Here is a 21,056-nt window from a genome sequence, read left to right on the forward strand (position 1 = left end):
TCCACATGAACGAACATCCTGAAGGGCAAATTGACTTTTGAGGGCAATGTCTGCCGACAGCTTGCATCAATATAAAAAACGATTTAGAAACGTAAGTGAGGCTTTAACATCTAGGGAACCAGGTGTCTGCAAACATGAGGACAGCATCTGGCTTTGTGGATGCTTCTGAGTCCTGTTAGTAAGGAGCAGAACCCTGTCCCTGCACCTCCTATCTCCCCATCCCTCAAAAACAATGCTGCTGTTTGAGGCAAGGAAGGTCATCACTTCCCCTTGTGCTCATGTCACCAGTGGGGGAGGGGCTTCTGTTGTCCTTTCAGCTAGTATGTACCTGTGGGCTGCATCATCTCCAAGAAGGTGTACAATTGAGGCATTAGACTTTCAGCTGTTTCCAAGTGCCTGAAACTTCATTAGCACAGAGGTATGTCTTGTACTCAACCTCTTGTATATTCCTTCAGTAGAATGGGAGACATCAAGATTATATGACCCCTTAAGTCTGTGTGGAATAGCCCCCAACATCCATGGCCTTGGGATGACTGGAAGACTGCAGAGAGTTCAGAAGAATTTGACCATTCTTCATTCTCTGAGGTGTGGCCACTGCAAAGGATTATACGGCATAGGTAATCTCAGGTAATTGTGGGAAGGCTTTCCCCATAGATAAGGCATGACTTATGTTTTGTGTGACTTGAGTAGACCAGTTCTAATAACAGCTCAGCCATACTTTAAGAGAATAGCACAGCATTCCATCGAGAAGCACACACATGCTCATAAGTCAGATTCCAAATGCTCTACTGATTTCGACACCAGTCCTCATTATTTGCAGGTCTATTGCTCATTATGGTTCTCTACAAGGGTCACAGACAGTTAAAAGTTATAGTGATTCATATATGTATTTTACAAGGTTTATGTTGCAGAAAAGTATTTCTAGAGGATGTATGAATGTCCTACTTTAGGCTACCCATTACATATTTTCAGTTATATTGTTACGTATTTTGTAAATACCCATTAATTTAAACAAAGATTAATAGTGCAGAAACTGGATGGGAATAAATACTGTCATAGCTCAGTTAGCATTGAGCACACTCATCTCAGAGATACCGTTTTCACGATTCTGACCCTCGTTTTCTCCAGTGACTAACAACAGTTCAGCAGTCCTCATTAGCCCTCACGGGAAAGTTTTAAATTAGGCTAAAACTCAGCTGCTTTTTTTCACTGTTCAAAATACCACAGCTCAGAACTTCATTAGCCTTCACAAATACTTGGGTCCTTAGAGAATTCAGCTATTTTGTTTTTATGCACTCTGTGTAAAGTGAATGATAAAACCCAAAGTAGGTGCTAGGATCCTTTTTTTTTTTTTTTTAAGTTTACACACATGAGAATTAACTCCCCCTCCACTCCTCTGTGACTATTAAGTGAACAAAACTAAACTTAAAAAAACTGAAAAACAATCTCACAAACAACTTTTGGAGGACTTTTCTAACTGTTGTCGTCACTCGACATTTTCGGCAAAGGTTTGTATATCATCCCTTTGGTCACTGTCTTCCGAATCAGTGCCCAGTTGACTCTCCAGGAGATCTGAGTTTTCATGGCACATGTCCCCTATTTTTTCCTGCTTACTTAAGATCTTGAATAAATGTTTCTTCTGGTGCATTCTGAGGGCAGCAGCTGTTTTGCATATTTTGGGGCACTGGAAACAAGCAAAGCCTTTCCCATCATGCTCCCGGACATGCCTCCGCTCATGATTCCTTTTTGTGGAGAGATACAAAAAACCCTGAAAGCAGAACTGACAGTGGTAACGTTTTTCCCCAGTGTGGATCCTCTCGTGGATTTTGAGAGTCTCGTTCAGCGTGAACGCCTTGTTACAATACTGACAGATGAACTCCTTCACGCCCAGGTGGATGCGCTCGTGTTTCTGTAAGTTTCCTTGCACCGAGAAGCACCGCCCACAGGTCTTGCACTGGTATGGCTTCTCTCCAGTGTGGCATCTCATGTGCATCTTGAGAGTGGAGGGGCTCTGGAACTGCTTTGCACAGAGCTCGCAGATGTAAGGCTTCACCGTGAGATGTTGGTGGGGCTTGCCTTCCGCTTCCGCCCCTGCTGCTTTGTCGCCATCACAGAGCTCACACTGTAGCTTGGGCATCTCTTTATTTTCTTCTTCTTCCAAAGCCTTATCCGGAGGTGGCTTCGCCTCTGCACGATCCAGTTCAGCTGGGTACCTGCATCTCCTGCTGGGGCTTCTGCTCCTGTGCTCCTTCTTCCACTTGACTCTTCTCATCTTTCTCAACTGCTTGGATTTCTTCTTGGGCTTGTAGTTGTAGTACGGGCGCCACGGCTTATCAGTGGAATCCTGGTCACTCACGTCATCAAACGCTTCACTCATCTCTACACATTCAGTCTGGCAAAGCCCAAGGCTGTCCCCGTGGGTTTCTGGGTCACTCTCCTGAGGCAACGGCTCCTCCTGCATTTGATACTTGGGTTTTCTCCCTCTTCTGTAAAACAGCTTTGACCCAAGGATATGCCTTTTCACAATGGCTTCATTCCCAATTTTCACTGTTATTTGACAAAGGGGTGCAACGTTGCTGTTTGTGGAGGTGCCTGGCAGAGCAGGTTTTGCAATGTACGTTTCGATTTTACTGGTTCCTTCGGCGACATCAGTGGTTCTGCCCAAAGACCCCCCATGATCAGCAATGTGTTTCGCCTCCTCTGTTATTTCTCCCTTGTTACATGGAATAGCTTTCTTTTTCTCCTTCACGCTTTTGGGCCTGCCTGCAAGTTTGCTGGCTTTCTCTGCCTCAGGCCTGCTATCGTCCTTCAGGGACGGACTGAGGACAGGTTGTGCCGGAGCTTCGTGGTTGCTGGTCAGGGCAGCAACTGCATTGCTGTGTTTGATCACCGATGAGAACTGGCTGCTGTGTACAATGACAGAGGGCACCGGGCCACTGTAGCTGATCACAGAGGCTGAGTTCAGCTCGCTGCCTTTCCCCACCGATGAAGCATGTGTGGGCTCTGCCTGGAGGCTGGCACTGACAGAGTTTCCAGTGGAAGAAACTGACACCTCAGTCGAATCAAAGTTCTTGACAAGGTCAGTTTTCAGTGCCTCCTTTTTCCACTTGAAGACTTCTGTATTTTTCACTTTGGCGGGAGTGGGTGTCCCCTCATGTGAAGGTGTTTCCACTGGGATGGCGGGGCTGCTGGTCAAGGGGTTTCTGCCATCTTGTAAGTTCAGTGTGGGCATTTCAGAGCTTTGCAGATTCAGAACAACAAATGTATCCGGCGCAGACACACTCCGTTGACTGTTTTCTCGAGAAGTGGCGTAGGAAGAATTCCGGAAGCTCTTATAAGGTGCCCTCTTGCATCTCATAGGCAAGAGCCTGTAAAGTTTGTATGGATAGACAGGAGGCTTCAAGCCTCCATTTGCAGTTTTTTTGTTGATGGAGAGTCTGTGATCTATGGCATGAAAAGACTTCTGATGATTTTTTAGTATGTAGTAGGTCATAAAAGTTTCGAGACAAAATATGCACTGGTACCGCCTCTCTCCAGTATGCCAGATTTCATGCCGTGTCCTGTACTCGGCCAGTGCGAAGACCTTGTTGCAGTAATGGCAGGGGTATGTTCTTCTCCACGAGTGCACATTTGCATGCCTTCGGAGGCTGGATAAAGTCACATAACTACGTTTGCACACAGTGCAGCTGTAGAGCATCTGCCCGTTCACAAATTTCACCATGTGGTCCTCGTCTGGCAAGGCACTCCCAGCGCTGGAAAGTTCACCAATCCTGTTTTCTGGTACTAAGGATTCCGGACTTGTGAACGCACTTCCATTCTGTCCAATAGTGGGATAGTTTTCTAAAAACGGCTGGGTTTCTCCTGGGATGGGCATGTGGCTAGACCTCATACAGATCTGTTCATGCCGATCCAACCTGTTGAGGGTGGTGAACTGCTTGTTGCAGTACTTGCATACCAAAGGCTCCTGGGCTGGCTTGTGGAGCTGCATGTGGGCACTGAGCAGTGTGCTGCTGTCGAAGGATTTGGAACAGCAACTGCAGTTATAAACAAGGGGCGGGACCTCTGCTGCTGCTGGACCAGGAATATCAGGGGCTTGCTTTTCCTCTTCCCTGGGAAAATGGACATCTCCTTCATTGCTGGGAGGTTTTGAGTGTGGCAGAATTGGAGCTGGCTGTGGACTTCTCTCGTCATTAACTTCTGGGCTGGTTACTGGGAGCAGTGGCGCATTTTCTGTAGTTGGGTCAGAATCCTGGGTTGGGGTCTTTGGCTTTCGGCATGGCTTTGCTTTCGTGGCAAGCGCATCGTCGTCGTTTTCTTTTCCTGTCTTACCAGATAAAGTGCTGTCGTGTTCCCGCACAGGCTGACTCCTGTAAGCCTCAGTGATGGAAGAAACAGCATACGAATGCTCAGCAAGCGTGCGGACAGGCTCTGCCTCGTGGCAGACGCTGGTCCTCTCCTGGCAGAGGCTGGCTGTTCTCATGGAATCAGACACCTTTTTGAAGTTTGCCCTCAAGTCCAGTGGAGAAAACATGTTATTACTATTTTCTGTTTCAATGATGGAAAATGCATTTGTGATCCTTGGCCCATTGGTAACAGCTGGTTCTTCGTGCCTTTTTTCATTTTTTTCTTCTTTAACCACGCCCTTTTCAGTAATGCAGACTACGTAGGGACCTGGGGAATTTGAGAAGCTGCGGTCACTAAGGTCTTCCAAGAATGATATTCCCAGCTTTTTCCCTGCAGCGGCAAGGTCGGTGACAGTCTCCTGTCTCTTGACCACAACAGTGGAGCTGTAGATATAATTAAGTATTTCTGTAAACACCTCGGCTTTCAGATCATCCAGCTCCAGGACGTGGCTGGAAATACAGATCGTATGGCTCCAAAATATATTTTTGAAATAAAGGCTTGAGGCAGCCAAGACATTGCTGTGGGCTTTAAACTTGGTGTCTTCCACAATGATGGTGACATCACATAAAATGCCCCGGATGCGCTGCTCGTTTAAGATGGAGAGCACTGTGTCACTGTGGAGGTCGTCCTTGAGGTCCCTGGAGAGGGACATGACTGTCATCTGAAACGAGAAACAAACGGTCAGGGGCCTTCTTCCATCAGTGACTTGTTCATTTCTAGGCTGTTTGCTACTTCTGGGGAAAACTGTTTTTCACATGAAAACTCGGACTTTTATCTCATCCTGTTGCTCTTCCTAAGACTTGGAAGTCAACATTAGAAGCCTAACCTTCTTGCCCCAGACTGTTTCTCATGCCATTGCTAGTAGCTGTAGTTGGAAATCCTCCAAGGACTCCTTCCCCTGCCTGCTGCAACGAAGTCTTGGCTATGTGTGTGTGTCCAAATATGGGGAGGGCAAGTTTCTGTATGTCCAAGCAGAAAGGGTCTCCCCACTCGGCTGCGTCTCTGAGACTCTAGAGCTGAGTGGCATCATGGTCTTTTAGAAGCATCCTCTGTTCATCTGACTTTCCCCTGAAGACATGGTCCTATTGTTATCTAGACTCAGAGATCCACCTGCCTCTGCCTTCTTTGAAGTCCCCTCCCCCACAAAGGATCTGGGGATTAAAGCTAGGCTATCACACATGCTAGGTGAGTCACATCCCAAGTCCTGCTGACTAGATATATGTAGGCCAGGCTGGAACTGAATTCATAGGGATAGGCCTGCCACTGCTTCCTAAGTATTGGGAGTAAGGGCATGCATGTAACAACACACCTAGCTACATTTGATGGGGGTGCAGAAATGGGAGGATGCAGAGTGGGGGTGGTGTGGTGTGTATATGTTGCTGAGGACTGAATCCCTGGCCTCTACATGCTGGTCAACGGCTTTACCATTGAGCCATACCCCCAGCCTCCTTTATATGTTTTCAAAGATAACCTTAACGATCTGATCCCAACATAATTCATACAGCAGAAATAATCTAACTTATTTTGAAGTTTCCCATAAGTGAGTGGTACGTTTATATAAGGTATCTGTTCAGAGAAAAGGCAAGAATGGAAGGAGCCATACCTAACTCATTCCTCGGATGAGCTTCTCTCTGAGGGGCAGACTGAGTCTGACCACCAGGGACACCTGGCTCCTCTCCACACACCAGACCACTTTGATTTCTCCTTCATTATAATCAGACTAGACTAGAGGTTTTAAAATGAAGGCAAACAAAGATGACAAGACCCTAAACCAGGAAAGTGCGTTCCTAAGTCTCTGCTAATGGGTCTCATCACGGCTTCCTACAGCAGAATGAAAAAGAAAGGCATGATGGCTCCCGGATGGTCTAAGGATGCTGAGCATGCAGCATGCAGCATGCATAACCCATTCTCTTCAGTTAGACTTGCTGGTGCTGTGAAAAAACGTCCCAGAAACAGCGGTTCGGAGGTTTTAGTTGATCTCGGGAGAGCGTGACTGAACAGGGCAGCTCACATGTGGTGGGAGGAGGAGGGAGGGGTAGGGGTAGAGGGAGGAGACGAAGGAGCCCTGGTTAGCTGACCCCCTTTTACTCTAGTCAAGCCCCCAGCCTTGTGCTGTCCACATTCAGGTGGGTCTTCCCCTCTTGTCCTTTCTGCTACATCCTGGGCCATGCTTTACAAATCTCCTACGTCCTTCTCAACCCAATCAAGTTGACAATTAGGACAGACCACACATTCTTACACCACTCTGTGTGTGTGTGGGGGGGGTGTGTGTTGAATAATCTTGTCATTTTCTGTATGTTGTACTGTGAACCTGGGGTGACCAGGCCCTACTGACACCCTAGTGGCCACAGCAGTAGCCTTTACACTTGTCCACAGTAACAAATACACAGCACACAGTGACCTAAGACACACATGAGATGAAGACCCTGACTTCACATAATACATACAATCTGTTCTGTTCCAGTACTTTCCACTTAAAAAAAAAAAATGCAGACAGTAACTCACAGTTCTCACTCTCGGCAATTCTTCCTTGCATCTAAACGTGAAACAATACCCTGCTCTGGTCTCCAAGACATACTAACCATGCAACCTCTGGTTCCCCTTCCTATGCCATCAGTATATACAGTCTCCAGAAAGCATACAATTCGGCAATATTTCTCTAGCTGCCAGTGGCAACGTCTTGCCAGTCCTGGAGTGTATATAGTATTTAGCTCATGACATCTATTCAGTGGGACCAGATGTCCACACAAAAACTCCTCTTGGGGTTGGGGATTTAGCTCAGTGATAGAGTGCTTGCCTAACAAGCACAAGGCCCTGGGTTTGGTCCTCAGCTCTGAAAAACAAAACAACAACAACAAAACAACCCCTCTTAACGTTTTTGTAAAGGGTCTTTTATAAGCTGGGCCCCATTGTGCTGTTTAGCTCCTTTACACAAGCATCATTTGATAAATTCTTGTATCACTTTTGGTCCCAGGGAAAGGGCATCTTCCCATGAATCCTTCAGTTTTGACAAAGGAACTACATATGCGCTCACCAGCTTTAGTTCTGGAAACGAGGAAGCGCAGGCCTTCGGTCACTTACTGCAGCCACTCCTAGCTGGGGTTTCTGGTGTGACCATTGTTTCGGTTTCTTTATCTAATATTAGTTCTACTTTGCTTTGCCTTGTCTCTAAATTAATCTTTCTGGAATTGTGCATGGGTGGTTGTTTCTACCAGTAAAAATGGACAGCAGAAATACATCCTATAGGATCTACTTTCTCCACAGGTTCATAATCTTATCCTGTTTAACTTCTCTGCGCATGCATGCGCGCACGCACACACACACACACACACACACACACACACACACACACACGAAAAATGACATGTCTCTCCTTGACAAGCAGGAAGGATTGGGCAGGACTGCAGTTGCCAGCGGCTTGGCAAGGCCTGGTGCCATGGAGCCATGTCCCTTGCACACACACACACTGCTTGAGCATTGAGCATTCATGGCCAAGCAGCTTTTCTTAGTAACCGTGGTTAGAACATTAAGAACAAGAAGTGTGACAACTACTATCTTCAACTTGAGGAATCCACAGTCACCTGGGAGGCCGGCGTCTGGACATGCCTGGGGGAGGTTGTCTCAACTGCACTGAGAGTTGGAGACCTGCCCACTGTGGGTGGCACCACTCTTTGGTTGGGAGCTTGGACTGTGTAAGTGGAGAAATGCATCTAAAGGGTAGCATCGGGGACGCAATGCGACAGCTGCTGTAAGGGCCCATGCCTTTCCATCTCCTCCTTGATGGAGAGGCTCCTTGAACTACCAGCTGGAATAACTCCCTTAGATTGAAATTTTTTAATTAAAAAAAAATCATTGTGTGTGATGTGGAGGGTGATACATGTGTCATGGTATACATGTGGCGGTCAAAGGACAACTTTGTGCAGTCCGCTCTCTCCTAGCATTACACAGGCTGCAGAGACTGAGCTCAGGTCCTTGGCTCGTAGGGCCAGTCCTCTGTCCGATGAGCCATCTCACCAGCCCTTCAGTGGCTTTGTCACAGCAGCAGCAGCAGAAACAGGAAGCAGACGAACGGGGACGTAGCTCCGAAGGGGAGGAGGCCGTTCTCGCCAACATCGCTGTCCTCTGACATTAGAGCTGTAAGCCCTCACAACAAACCCTCCACGTTTCCTCACAGAGAGTGACTTAACCCAGAATTCAGAGGAGCCTTTGCAGATGGAAGGCTCACCACAGATTTTGGAACAAAAAGTGTAAGTCAGAAAAATGAGGTTTAATTTACATGTAATTTTTTAAACTGTTTTCTTAAAGTTTCATGCAACAAGTTCACTATTCTTGGAAGTGCCACTGAGAAAAAATAGAGAAACATGAAAAGGCTAAAAAAGGGGGGGCTGGCTCAGCAGTTAAGAGCACTGGCTGCTTTTCCAGGGAACCCATGTTCGATTCCCAGCATCCACATGGTGGCTCACAATTATCTGTAACTCCAATTCTGGGGAATCTGATGCCTTTTTCTGGCCTCTGTGGGCACTAGACACACATGTGGCACACAGGCATACATGTAGGCAAAGCATTCATACATATAAAATAAAAAATACCTTAAAAGGCCAATAAAAATGTTCTAGATAAGCTGGGCAGTGGTGGTGCACGCCTTTAATCCCAGCACTTGGGAGGCAGAGGCAGGTGGATCTCTGTGAGTTCGAGGCCAGCCTGGTCTACAGAGTGAGTTCCAGAACAGCCAAGGCTACACAGAGAAACCCTGTTCAAAAAAACAAAAAACAAAACAAAACAAAAAAACCCCAAAAGGTAGATATATCAAATAAGTAAATATGACTAATAAAATTATCCTGCTATACTTGTTTTCAGAATTAACTACCTTGTGTGTTAATGTGTGTGTGCAGATGCATACATTGGGGGTGTATATAGTATGTGTGTGCATGACCATGTGGAGGTCAAAGGTCAATCTCAGGTGTTGTTCCTAAGGAGCCATCCACCTTGATTTTTGAGACAAGGTATCTCACCGGGACTTAGGGCTCATTGTTTTAGGCTAGGCAAGTCCCAGGGATATTATCTGACTCTGTATCCTCGGTGCCGGGATTGGAAGCATGCCCGACTTTCTTATAAGGGTAATGGGTAGCAACTTGGGTCTTCATGTTTGTGGAGCACACTCTACTGACTGAGCTACTGCCACAGCTCCAGAGTTACCTACCTCATAAAAAAGAAAAGAAATCTCAGCTCATGGCAAATATTCAAACAGTCGGGGGCAGGAGTCCCTTCTCCATCCCAGCCTCTCAGCCCCACATCCAGAGGTCCGTCAGCACACCTTCCTTTTCATGGACCACGTTTCTCACAGCGTTGGAAGACCTACTTCCTGTGGGCTTCATGCTTTCTCTTCAAGGCCTGTGTCTCCAGCCTGGAGCTCTCCTACTTGGCAGTCTTTAGACATACCCATCTCAAGTAATCCCTCACCTGGACAGCCTCCCTCTGGTAGAATTTCTGGTTGTGTGTTCATGCCCACATCGGAGCTGAGAATATGTTTGTTCACATGCATCTTTCTTGATGAGCCCCCACAGTACAGGAACAATGTTGCCCGTCTTTGTACTCGCTCTCCCTGTACAGCACATGCAAGCTGCCTATGTTGATGATGAGCAGAGAGCAACTTAAGCAAATGTCTGTATTTACATATGTGCAAACAGAACTTCCTGAGTTAAAGCCTTAAAAAATCAGGCCAAAGTGAGCTCAACTCTATTTAGCCAGAGCAAAAGAAAGAGGAAAATAAAAATTAGTTCTTGCCAATTTTATTCCTGTATCCTGTAGCTTGGCAGTTTTTAAGCATGTTTCAAGGGCCTCTAGGTTTCCTAAGATATTTTCTTGATTTGTGAGGTCAAAACTCCATTTGTGGTAACATAGAGATATTATTTGTGTTTTTCAGTATATTGAAAAATATAGACCAGCAATGGCAATGACAAGTGCCGGCCCTCAGCAGATACCATGCACAGGTAATCAATGGAAGGACTGAAAATGAATCATTTGATTAACTTTTAACCTTGAGGCTTGTGTGTGTGTGTGTGTGTGTGTGTGTGTGTGTGTGTGTGTGTGTCTGTGTCTGTGTGTCTGTGTGTGTGTCTATGTGTGTGTATGTCTATGTGTGTGTGTCTGTGTGTGTGTATGGATTCTGTGTGATAAAACAAAGCGGTACATGTAAAATATTTAAAAGTGCATATTGAAGCATAATTGCTTCCAAGAAAAGCAACTGGGTAGTTCTTTGAGTTGTGGGCTTAACCAGACTTAACCTTTTGTCCTGGAATACCATTTTGAGAGAATCACTGATAGACAGACTGTAGCTATTGCAGTTTTGAAAACAGACTAAGATTCCCTGTCATTTCATGGGCATAGGTATTTTGCTATCAATAATAAGATTTTGTTTTCATGTGAAATTTAAATTTTGGAAGCCACATTTCACAATACAGAGTGATTCTTCTCATGAGGTTGATAGTGATGTGAATGAGTATATTTTTTGGATATTGTTTAGCAAATCTGGAAGGTTGACCTAACTCAAGGGACCAGTATTTTCTAATGACCAATGCATTAAAAAAATAATGCATGTGCTAAAAGGTACAAAAGAGGCTAGTAGACTCACAAAGTAATAAAGTATGCAGGATTCAAAGTCCTTGTTGCAACTAACTTTTAAGGAACATCATGTCAAATTTTGGTGTAATATCAAAGACTGTCCACAGTTAACTAGAAAGGCTATTAAGAGAAACCCTCTTTTCCAACTACTTGTCTGTGCAAAGTTGAATTTCTTTATATACCTCAACTAATGAATATGCTGTTTTACAACCGGATATAGGAACAGATGTGAAAATCAAGTTGTCTTTCTACTAAGCCAAAATTGAAGATATTTGATAAAATATAGTACCACTCTTCTTACTGGTTTATTTATTTCACACAATCAACATTTTAAGTAAAATGCTACTTTATTGTTTAATTAGGTTGACCAAAGTCATTTTGCATGATTTTTTAAATACTCATTTGAATTTTTGAATATGGTAAATAGTGACAGACCTCAGATGAACAAAACCTCTTTGAACCTTCAATGATAAGTCCAGGGGCTGAAGGCTCAGTGGTTAAGAGCACTTGCTTTTCCACAGGACCTCGCTTCATGGCAGCTCACAACCATCTATAACTCCAGGTCTAGGGGATCTGACACCTTCTCTGGCCTTTGTGAGCACCAGGCATGCAAGTGGTACACAGACATACATGCAGGGAAAACACTCATATGCATAAATAAAATGAGTATAAGTATATCCTAAGACAAAAACTTTGAAATTACTGCGCTAATCTGTAAGGCAACATTCATAATACTTTGAAATAATTTCTGCCTCTAGGAAATTACTTTTATTTTACTCAATAAAAAGAAAATAATATATATGCCTAAAAGAATTCAACATAAAGTAACTGAAAGTAAGACACAAAGTGGAAATCCCTGGGAGACAGGTAGGGAAACTGAGGAGTGAGGGATGAAGCCACGCCCACAGAGGCACACTGCTTCCCTCCTTGAGGTGAGTGAAGAGGTGTTTCCAAATTCTCTTTGGATTTGAGTATGCTAAGCAGGTGGGTGGACCACGGGGCCGGGTGGACCACGGGGCCGGGTGGACCACGGGGCCAGGTAGACCACGGGGCCAGGTAGACCACGGAGCTGTTCCTGACCAGTCTCAGGGAAAGCTGCTCTTTGATTGCACAGTTGCCATCTTGTTCTGTTTGTACAATTTACTACTGCTTACATCTTGTTTTCTAAGTCTCACGAACTATTTTGGTCACAACAATCTTCTGTTCAAATGACTCTGTCCACTCGTTTATTTAAAAATCAGGCCCTACATCATCCTATCCAGGATGCTGTTTTTAGGCCTTTGTTCCCTGACTGAATTTGAAAACAAGAAATAATTCTTGGAAATGATGCAACCATTACTTCCCAGTATCTCCAGCTTAATTAATTAAAGCTTCTTTCCCTCTAACCAGTTAAGACAATTCTATCAAAATATACAGAGGGAAAAACACTTAGAATTAGAATTACCATGTACCTCTTTATAGGACTTGCCATTAAAATCTGGTGTGTGTGTGTATGTGTGTGTGTGTGTGTGTGTGTGCGCGCGCGCGCGCACGTATGCATGTCCACGGTTCCTGTCTGTGCATATGAGGAGACCAGAGACTGCCAGCTGTCCTCCTCTATTACTCTCTTCCTTGCTTTTTTGGAGACAGGGTCACTCACTGAATATGAAGGTTACCAATCAGGCTAGACAGTGAACTCTAGCTATTTTCTGTCTATTTTCCCCAGCACTATAGTTACAGGTTCATGCTACGTTAAGTATTGGGGATCCAAACTCAGGCCCCTCAAGCTTGCAAAATAAACATTTTATCCTATGAGCCATCTCCCCAACTCCTGAAGTCTGTTATGTTTTATCGGTAAATCTTTAAGACATGACAGAGGAGGAGGAAGCGGCCCTTCCCAGGGGAAGGCTGCTCTCCAGAGCCAGTCTGGACTCCGGTTTTCTAAATCCTCCGATCAAAGAAGGCCGAGCCTTCCTGCCAGCACTCCGACAACTCAGTTCCTAACATAAATAAAATAATAGAGTTGAACCGACAAACAGCTTTCTCCCCTCTCTACTGCAAGTCGTGTTCTATAAAAAGAAACTTAGAAATCAACCCTAACTAAAAAAAGAATGCTCTGTATGAGGATACTGACCTGGAATCCTGCAAAAGTCAAACTCGCATTCCATATCCAGCTAGCGCAGGCCTATGGAAGCAGAATCCACTGTGTGGGGTTGCAAGGCCCTATGGAAATTTTCTAACAAAGGACGGTTTGCTGCAGGGAGCTGGCTCCGCCATCCCACACACATCCTCGCAGTACATTTGCTCATAGTCATGGTGAGGTCTACGTCAGACCACACGTGATGGGGTGTTAGAAACACAAGCACCAGATCTCGAAAACAGATTACAAAACAGAAGCCCTTTATAGGGCAGAACTGTGTCTAGGAAGAGGAACATCCTTTTGATTTTGTCTTCAAAACGGGTTCCAGCAGGGGCATGGACAAGCTGTGCGTGCCAGGCTGCAATACACTGAAAGCTATCCAATTCAAGGTAACACGGCGCGACAAGGGAGGTTCCTTTTCTGACCTGAGACTCAGAGTGACATCGTCGTGAGCTACTGAATGCACTCCACACAGGGTGGGCTGGCTGGGGCAACCTCACCCACTACGGTGAGTAGGTAAACAGTGAGCCTCCAGACCTGTAGTTGCGTGCACCGACTGAGAACGGGTAGTGTCAGGTTCGTGGATGATGCAATAGGCCCACCTAACCGTTTGGGGTTGCTTGTTTGCAAAGATGAAAGGGGAACAGGTTCGTGGGGTCTTTTTGCTTGTTGAAATGGAGCAGTGTTTAGGATGGCCTGCCTACCATAGGTTCATCTCAGGATCAAGCTTGCCCAGGCACCTGCTGGCTTGAGAAACCTGGCAAACAGGCTCAGAGGCTGTCTCCTAAGCCCTTGGAGTTCTATGTCCTGGTTTCAGCAAATTCCACCAGCATTCAGTCGCCTCAAATGTTGAAAGCATTTACAATCTGAATATTGTTCCTTAGGACAAGTTCCTGTTCTCTGAAATGTCTCACTGCAAGAATGAGCTGTCTCTCCAGGGAGTTGGTTTTCAAAGGGCACATACTGTTTTCCTGTGAACTTAAAGGGCTGGCTGAATGAGTGGAGGCTGGCCCTTCCTTTCTCACCTGACTGTTGTCCCTGAGGGTGGGTAGAGGGAAGGACTGTTGCACATTCTGGCTTCTGAACAAGAGTGCACATTTCACAAGTGGCAAGGATAGGTTATCCTAAAATGGACAGCGCATACCAGCTGCTGCCTTGGTGCTAGTCAGTCTGAACCTATTGCTCCCTGACCTTCCCCAGGTCTTTTGTGCTTGGTCCTGGGGACTCAACCCAAGACAGTGGAATCGTAGTTCATGCCGATTCTTCCTGGAAAGTAGGAACTGGGCAGAGAGAATGAAATATCTCTCTCTCTCTCTCTCTCTCTCTCTCTCTCTCTCTCACACACACACACACACACACACACACACACACACACCATCAAGTGCATCACAGCACACAGTAGGGAGTTCAGTGACTGTCACAGATAACCCAGCAAATACATCACTTAGCACAGAGTAGGAATTCGGACACAGTGAAGTAAGTGAAGTAAGTGAAGTATTCAGCATACAGTAGCGGTTCAGTGAATGTCAGCATCAAGCAGCTAGAGAACTAAACTGTGACCTGCCTAGTTGACTATGGTAGAAGTGCTCGTGCACCCAACCTTTGTACAGAGCACAAATACAGAGAGATCTGGCTGACTCGTGCTAAAAGCCTTCGGAGGCCTTTCCCCATCTTGGGATAAAATCCAGGCTTCTCTGCAGCCTGCCGGCACTGCGTTATCCATGGGGTGCCCCGTTCTCCCCCACTCGCTTGTTCATTCCTGCTCCACACAGGCTCCCTTTGCTTCTCCCGTCTGCCAGGTTTCTTCTGGCCCTGGGACCTTCCCAGCACCCTTGTTCAGACACTGCCTAGGGATGGCTTCCTCTCACACTTCAGGCCGGGCTCTGAAGTCACGGCCATCTCTTCTGTATGCTCCCATTTTCATTTTCCCTCTGCTATGACTTGGACATGAAACGCCTCCCACTGGTCCATGCACGTGTGGTGCCTGGTCCCCAGGTGGCAGTGCTGTTTGGGAGGCTGTGGGCCTTTTAGGAGGCAGAGCCTCACCGGAGGAAGAGGGTTGCTGGTGGCAAGCTCACTTCCCCGTGCTCTGGCCATCCTGGGCTGTCATCAAGTCTCCATGCCTTAGACATTTTGTCCCAGTGACAAAGTGACACCTCCCATCACCTTATTGCCTTTATACTGCTCATCTCAACCTGCAATTATCACACATATACTAGTCCCTAGTTATCTGCAGGGCCCAGTTAGTGCCATCCCTGCCATACACAAATACACTTTTCTCTAGACATACATCTTACGATAAAGTTTAATTTACAAATTAGGCACCATTTGACATTAACAATAATTAAAATTTAACAATTAAATATACAATAGTATATTTACTTAATATAAGTATTATATTTAATGTAAATAAATAAATTTAATAATAGAAATAATATATTTTATTTTATAATTTTAATTATGAAAGTTGCTTTATACTTCTAAGTTACTTCTGGGATTTTCCATTAAATATGCTCAGACTGAACCTGACCTTGGAAAACTGGAACAGCGCAAAGTCGAAGTCTAGATAACGGGGAACTACTGCTTACTCTTCATGCTCCTGTCCAGGAAGGAGGCTCTGGGAGGGACAAGCCTTCCCACTGCTGCTCCTGACACATGGAAGCCACCACTCAGGTTTTCTTGGGTGAGGAGAGACATATGAAGCAGACAGAGGTGGCTCAACCCGATGGAAAATCCAACCCATGAGGCCTGACGTGGTGGCGCAAGGCCAGCAACTTCAACACCAGAGAGGCGGAAGGAGGGAGATTGGGAGCTGGAGGCCAGCCTGGGCTACACAGGAGAGAGACCTTGTCTTAAAAACGAGCAAAAGGAAAATGCAGACTGCCTGTTGTCTCCTGCATGCTCGTCTCCATCGACCCCCCCTGCTCCTGACTCCCGCGGCACACGGCACCTTCCGGCACTGCGCACCAACCGCTTCCTCACATTTACCGTCCATCTGCTCGCTAGAATTTAAGTCCCAAAGTGCAGCAAGCTTTTACCTCCTCACTGATGTGTCTCATGCCCCTAGAATAGGGTCTGACACAGAGAAGGCCCTTGGCAGATATTTACTAAAACACTCAACAATTTGTACCAGAAGTAGATATATGTTTGTAAATCAATATTACATAAAGAATTATTGCTGATTATAATTTTCACCTTTTTTTAAAAAAAGATTTATTTATACAACATTCTGCCTCCATGTATGCCTGCAGGTCAGAAGAGGACACCAGATCTCATTATAGATGGTTGTGAGCCACCATGTGGTTGTTGGGAACTGAATTCAGAACCTCTAGAAGAGCAACCACTGCTCTTAACCTCTGAGCCATCTCTCCAGCCCAATTTTCACCTTCTAAATTCTCCAAATCCACTTTGTTTTCTAAGATTTTTGACCATGCTCCAGTGACTATATATATGGACAACACAAATTGGACTTTTTTTTTTTCAATCTTTTCTTGGAGGGGAGGCCACAAGAATGGCGGTCAGGCAGTGGACTTGGGAGGACTGGGAAGTAAGGGTGATCGGGGTTCATTATGTGAAATTCCTGAATAGTTAAAAAAAAAGATTTACTTACTTTTATTTATATGTATATGTGTATGTACCTACATGAATGGAGTCCAGCAGAGGGCTTGGATCTCCTGGAATTGGACTTACAGGTGTTTGAGTACCACCTGATGTGTGTTCTGGGAACCAAACCTGGCTTCTCTGCAGTAAGTGATCTTAACCACTGAGCTATCTCTCCAGTCCCCAAATACACTTTGAATAACATAATTTTACTTAATACATTTCAGGTCATGAAGCACTCACTCTGCATATTAACTCATTTAATACCCTCCACGAACCTAGGATTCTGCCAGATCAATGAAAGGATTACTATACGCTGATAGTTTTCAATGGATGAGCAGAAGCAAGGTTCAAGAGACAGAAGCTGATGTCATTATCATGCCCACAGGAGAGAAGGGGAAATCAAGCCCATAGCAGTTACTCATGTATACCAGGGCATGTGGTTTCTGATGGTGCTCAGTTTGCAAGAAGGTACTTGTTCTATAGACAAGAGTGTGCTCAGTCCAAACTGCAAATTTATCACACAAGACCACTGCTGACGTTTGCGGAGATAGGCCCTTAAGGCTCTAGGCAGAAGGGCTGTCATAACAGCCGTCGAGAGTCATGGGTCAGAAGATCTCTGAAAGCTACTGAAGAATATGCTGGAGAGGCTCTCAAGTGGGGCAGCAGAGGATGGGCACCAAGAGTTACCCTAACAGCAGTCTTCAGGACAATCTGGGCATTGCTGGGCAGCGGGCCTTGCTGATGGGTCTGGGCCTAGGAACCCTGCCAGCAGCAGTCCAGGTGTATACAGCAGCTGTACCACAGGCATTTCCAGGTGTATACAGCAGCTGTACCACAGGCATTTCCAGGTGTATACAGCAGCTGTACCACAGGCATTTCCAGGTGTATACAGCAGCTGTACCACAGGCATTTCCAGGTATAACCTGCCATGTACTCAAGTGTTTACTCCACAGCCTGGGAAATGTCCACACAGCCAGGATGTGCTGATCTGAAGGAAGGCATGAGGATGGTGAGCTTGGGTTCATCTCCTGACCTAAGAACAGAGTGTAAATTGGCCCTCTCATTACAGGCCAGTGATGTGGAGGGACTAGGAGGTTCTAGTCAGGGCGCAGCATGAGATCAGCTGAGGGAAGCCTCAGAAGAATGCTGGAGAGAGAGAGAGAGATCCTGCAGGGGGAGGCCAGCTTCTAGTGTGACCTCCTGCAGGAGAGAGGGAAGATCTCCTGACCAGTGAGGAGCTAGAGTCTTGTATCTAGATGCTAGGATCTTTACAAAGGCTAATTAAGTCCCTTACAATTCAAACTCTTTTTCTGCCACTCCAACCCACCCCTTTTCACATGTTGCTTCTGGAGGCTGGAATACCTTGGAGCCCAGAGAGCAAACTACCGTGGTCTCCATCCAACACCTCCTTCCCTTCTCCCACAAACCACTCATCTGCTGCATACTCTTGGCATGCAGCTCCCCACCGCGACCTTTTTAGTACTTATGACTAGTTAACAGTTACTTGGTAAGTGTATGCCTTACTACAGAGTAAAGATTCTAAGAGGGCTGAGATTTTTTTTTAGCAGTTTCCCAGATTGGTTAGCTCTGAAATTGCCACAAACATTTCCTTTACCGTGGTACCATCACTAAACAAATGTGCCTGGTTCTATTCCTGGCTTTCAGGGGAGAGCACGGGGGTGGCATGGACACTTCTGCTATCTCCCACTGGGGGAAAAGCACCAAAGTGCCTCAAAGTCAAGAAGGCTGCTGTGACTTGGAAAAAGGAAAAACAAAGCCACCTCCACAAAAGAGCATTTCTGGGGATCTGCCGGTCAGGTGACATTATGCAAACTGAGATAGCCAGGGCTATCCATAATCCATAGAGATATTCTACCCACACACGTAAAAAACACATACGTTTACAGTGATGAAAATGTTACTGTGTTAGTTTTTAGTCTCTGTGACAACAACCTAAGAAAATGACTTAAAGACGGAAAGACTTACTTTGGCTCAGGGGTTCGTTTCTACGCGTGTTTAGTGAGGCAGACATCATGGAGGAAGAGCATGGACAAGAAAGGCTGCTCACGGCATGGCAGCCAGGGAGCAGACTGAGCGAGAGAGAGGTGCTGGGAACCAGAGAGAGCATGCTGACCTACTTCTTCCAGCTTGCCCAATCTCCTTGTCCCCACCTCCTCCTAGCAATGCCACCAGATTATGAGTCCATCTGTGGATTTAGGCGCTGAGGCCAGAGCCCTTAGGATCCAACTGCTTCCCCAAAGCCTGTCAGCTGGCAACCATGGCTTTACCGTGAGCCTTTGGGGCCATTTCCATCCCAAGCTGACACTACCACTGCTTTCCCTCAAAAGGAAGGAAAGATTAGTCCTTTAGTGTCTATGATGACATTTGTTTACAGCCCAACGACTGGGTCATTGTCTCAGATACCTCCAATGAATTGGCAACAAATTTAAAAATCAATTTCCAGGCTAGGTGTGGTGGTGCACACCTTTCATCCCAGCACTCAGGAGGCAGAGGCAGGTGGATCTCTGTGAGCTCCAGGTCAGCCAGATCCACAAAGTTAGACTCTGTCTCAAAAGCTTTAAGAATTTAATGCTAAAAATGTAATGTTGGCAGCACACATGTGTCGTTGACATTAGATGCATGTAAAGGACTAACTTTCCACGTGGCATCCTCCCTCTGGCACTCACACAGCATCCCACTCCCTGTAACCACTTTTAAATTCCTGCTGACCACAGTCTCTGCCTTCTCTACTGAGGAGCAGCTCTTCTGGAACTGGTGCTGGGCCTGTGACCTACTTCTGGGTTATGGAACTGTGGGTGCCTGTGCATTCTGGTGCCCAGTATGTGACTTACACACATGAGCTGTCTTCCCATGAGGCAACCAAAAGCACACACGTTTACCCTGGTGGTGCTCAGCACAAGGTGCAATTAGATGCAGTAGTGGGGACATCGGAAAGAATCATCAGCACCACTGATGTTGTGTTGGGCCTTTGGGAGATAGCTCCTAGGTTGTCATGCTTCTTATGTCCTACTGTGCGCTTTGCTATACACCTCCTTCAGGACATTAAATAAATGACCATGTCTCCTGCATGCTTATATTGGAGCCTTGCTCAGCATTTTTTCTGAGTATTACTGTAGAAGAGCATTCGCATTCCTCACAAATGCATCAAACTGAAAACTTGTCCACTGGCAGGAAGACAATAGGTAACTATGACATCCATACAGTGTACCCAACACCGAACAAGCATAATATTTGTGTCTGGCACGAGTGTACACATTATATACATTATCCCAGGAAGCCCCATTGCAGCCTTTTTTCTTTTTTAACTACTTGTATACACGTGGGTGTGAACGTGGAGGTCAGAGGACAACTTTTGGGAGTTCGTTTCCCGCCTCCCCCTGCTGCTGCTGTTCTAGGCCAGCTGCCCCTTGGCTTCTGGGTGATTCAACCGTCCCCACCCCCATCTCACTAAGGTTACAGATGTGTGCCACTGCATCCGGCTTTTAACGGGGGTTAAACTTGGGTATGAGATTTGTCTAACTGCTGTGCCAGCTTGCTGGTCCCAGTGGCAATCTTATTTTACAAATGATAAAACTGAGAGTCGGAGGGGCTGAGGAGCTTGGCTAAAATCATTTACTTTGTGAGTGGCGGAGCTGGGATTCAAATCACAGACTGATTCAAAAACTGCGATTTTTATTTCGAATCCAGGAACATGAAGACATAATAAAGAACTTAGATTTGGGGGATGGATAGCAGTTAAGAGCACTTGTTTCTTTTGCAGGGGACCCAGGTTTCATTCCCAGCACCCACATGGCAGCTCACAACCACCTATAACTCGAGTTCTGGGCAATCCACCATTCTCTTCCGACTGATGTGGGCACCAGGCACAAATGTGGTACACATGATTGCATGCAGGCAAAACATGCTTACACACAAAATAAATGAATCTCAAAAAAGAAAAAAACTTCTATTTCCTCATCTTCTGGGTTGAGAGTGATGTGTATGGCGACTGACATCCCAGAGGTTGTAGGGTATCCGTCTTCTCTCCACTGCATGTTTGGCAAACTGCAGCCTGGACTCAGTCAGAACAACCATGTGCCCCAGGGGTACAGTTTGTAATATATACAGTGGTAGGCTGTGCACAAACCACATACCACCCAGCCTACTGCTTGGTCAAGCATGTACCTCATCTGCACCTGTACCCACCAGAAAGGGGCCATTTCTCTGCTGTGTTTAAAAGGTACCATATTTTCCACAGGTGACCCTGGCAAGAACATTTAAGGGAAATCATTACTTTCCATATTAATTC

At 45.9% G+C, this 21,056-nt stretch overlaps 1 protein-coding gene and 2 long non-coding RNA genes across 3 annotated transcripts in view; 2 read left to right on the forward strand and 1 right to left on the reverse strand.

The window, feature by feature from the left end:
• Positions 1 to 671: 671 nt before the first annotated feature.
• The window catches only part of Zbtb38 (zinc finger and BTB domain containing 38), a 70,767-nt gene continuing 50,382 nt past the window's right edge, over positions 672 to 21,056 (reverse strand). The window contains exon 6 of the mRNA XM_028866035.2: positions 672 to 5,065. Coding sequence (XP_028721868.1) covers positions 1,487 to 5,065 — 3,579 coding nt within the window. The 3' untranslated portion in view covers positions 672 to 1,486. The remainder of the gene's footprint in view (positions 5,066 to 21,056) is intronic.
• LOC119088363 lies at positions 13,374 to 15,837 on the forward strand. The gene is made up of 2 exons (XR_005092030.1): positions 13,374 to 13,533; positions 15,663 to 15,837. It is a non-coding gene; the product is annotated as an uncharacterized LOC119088363 (long non-coding RNA).
• On the forward strand, positions 16,747 to 18,586 carry LOC119088365. Its single transcript, XR_005092032.1, has 2 exons — positions 16,747 to 17,527; positions 17,562 to 18,586. It is a non-coding gene; the product is annotated as an uncharacterized LOC119088365 (long non-coding RNA).

This window comes from Peromyscus leucopus, chromosome 7 (assembly GCF_004664715.2).
Source record: "Peromyscus leucopus breed LL Stock chromosome 7, UCI_PerLeu_2.1, whole genome shotgun sequence".
NCBI lineage: Eukaryota > Metazoa > Chordata > Mammalia > Rodentia > Cricetidae > Peromyscus > Peromyscus leucopus.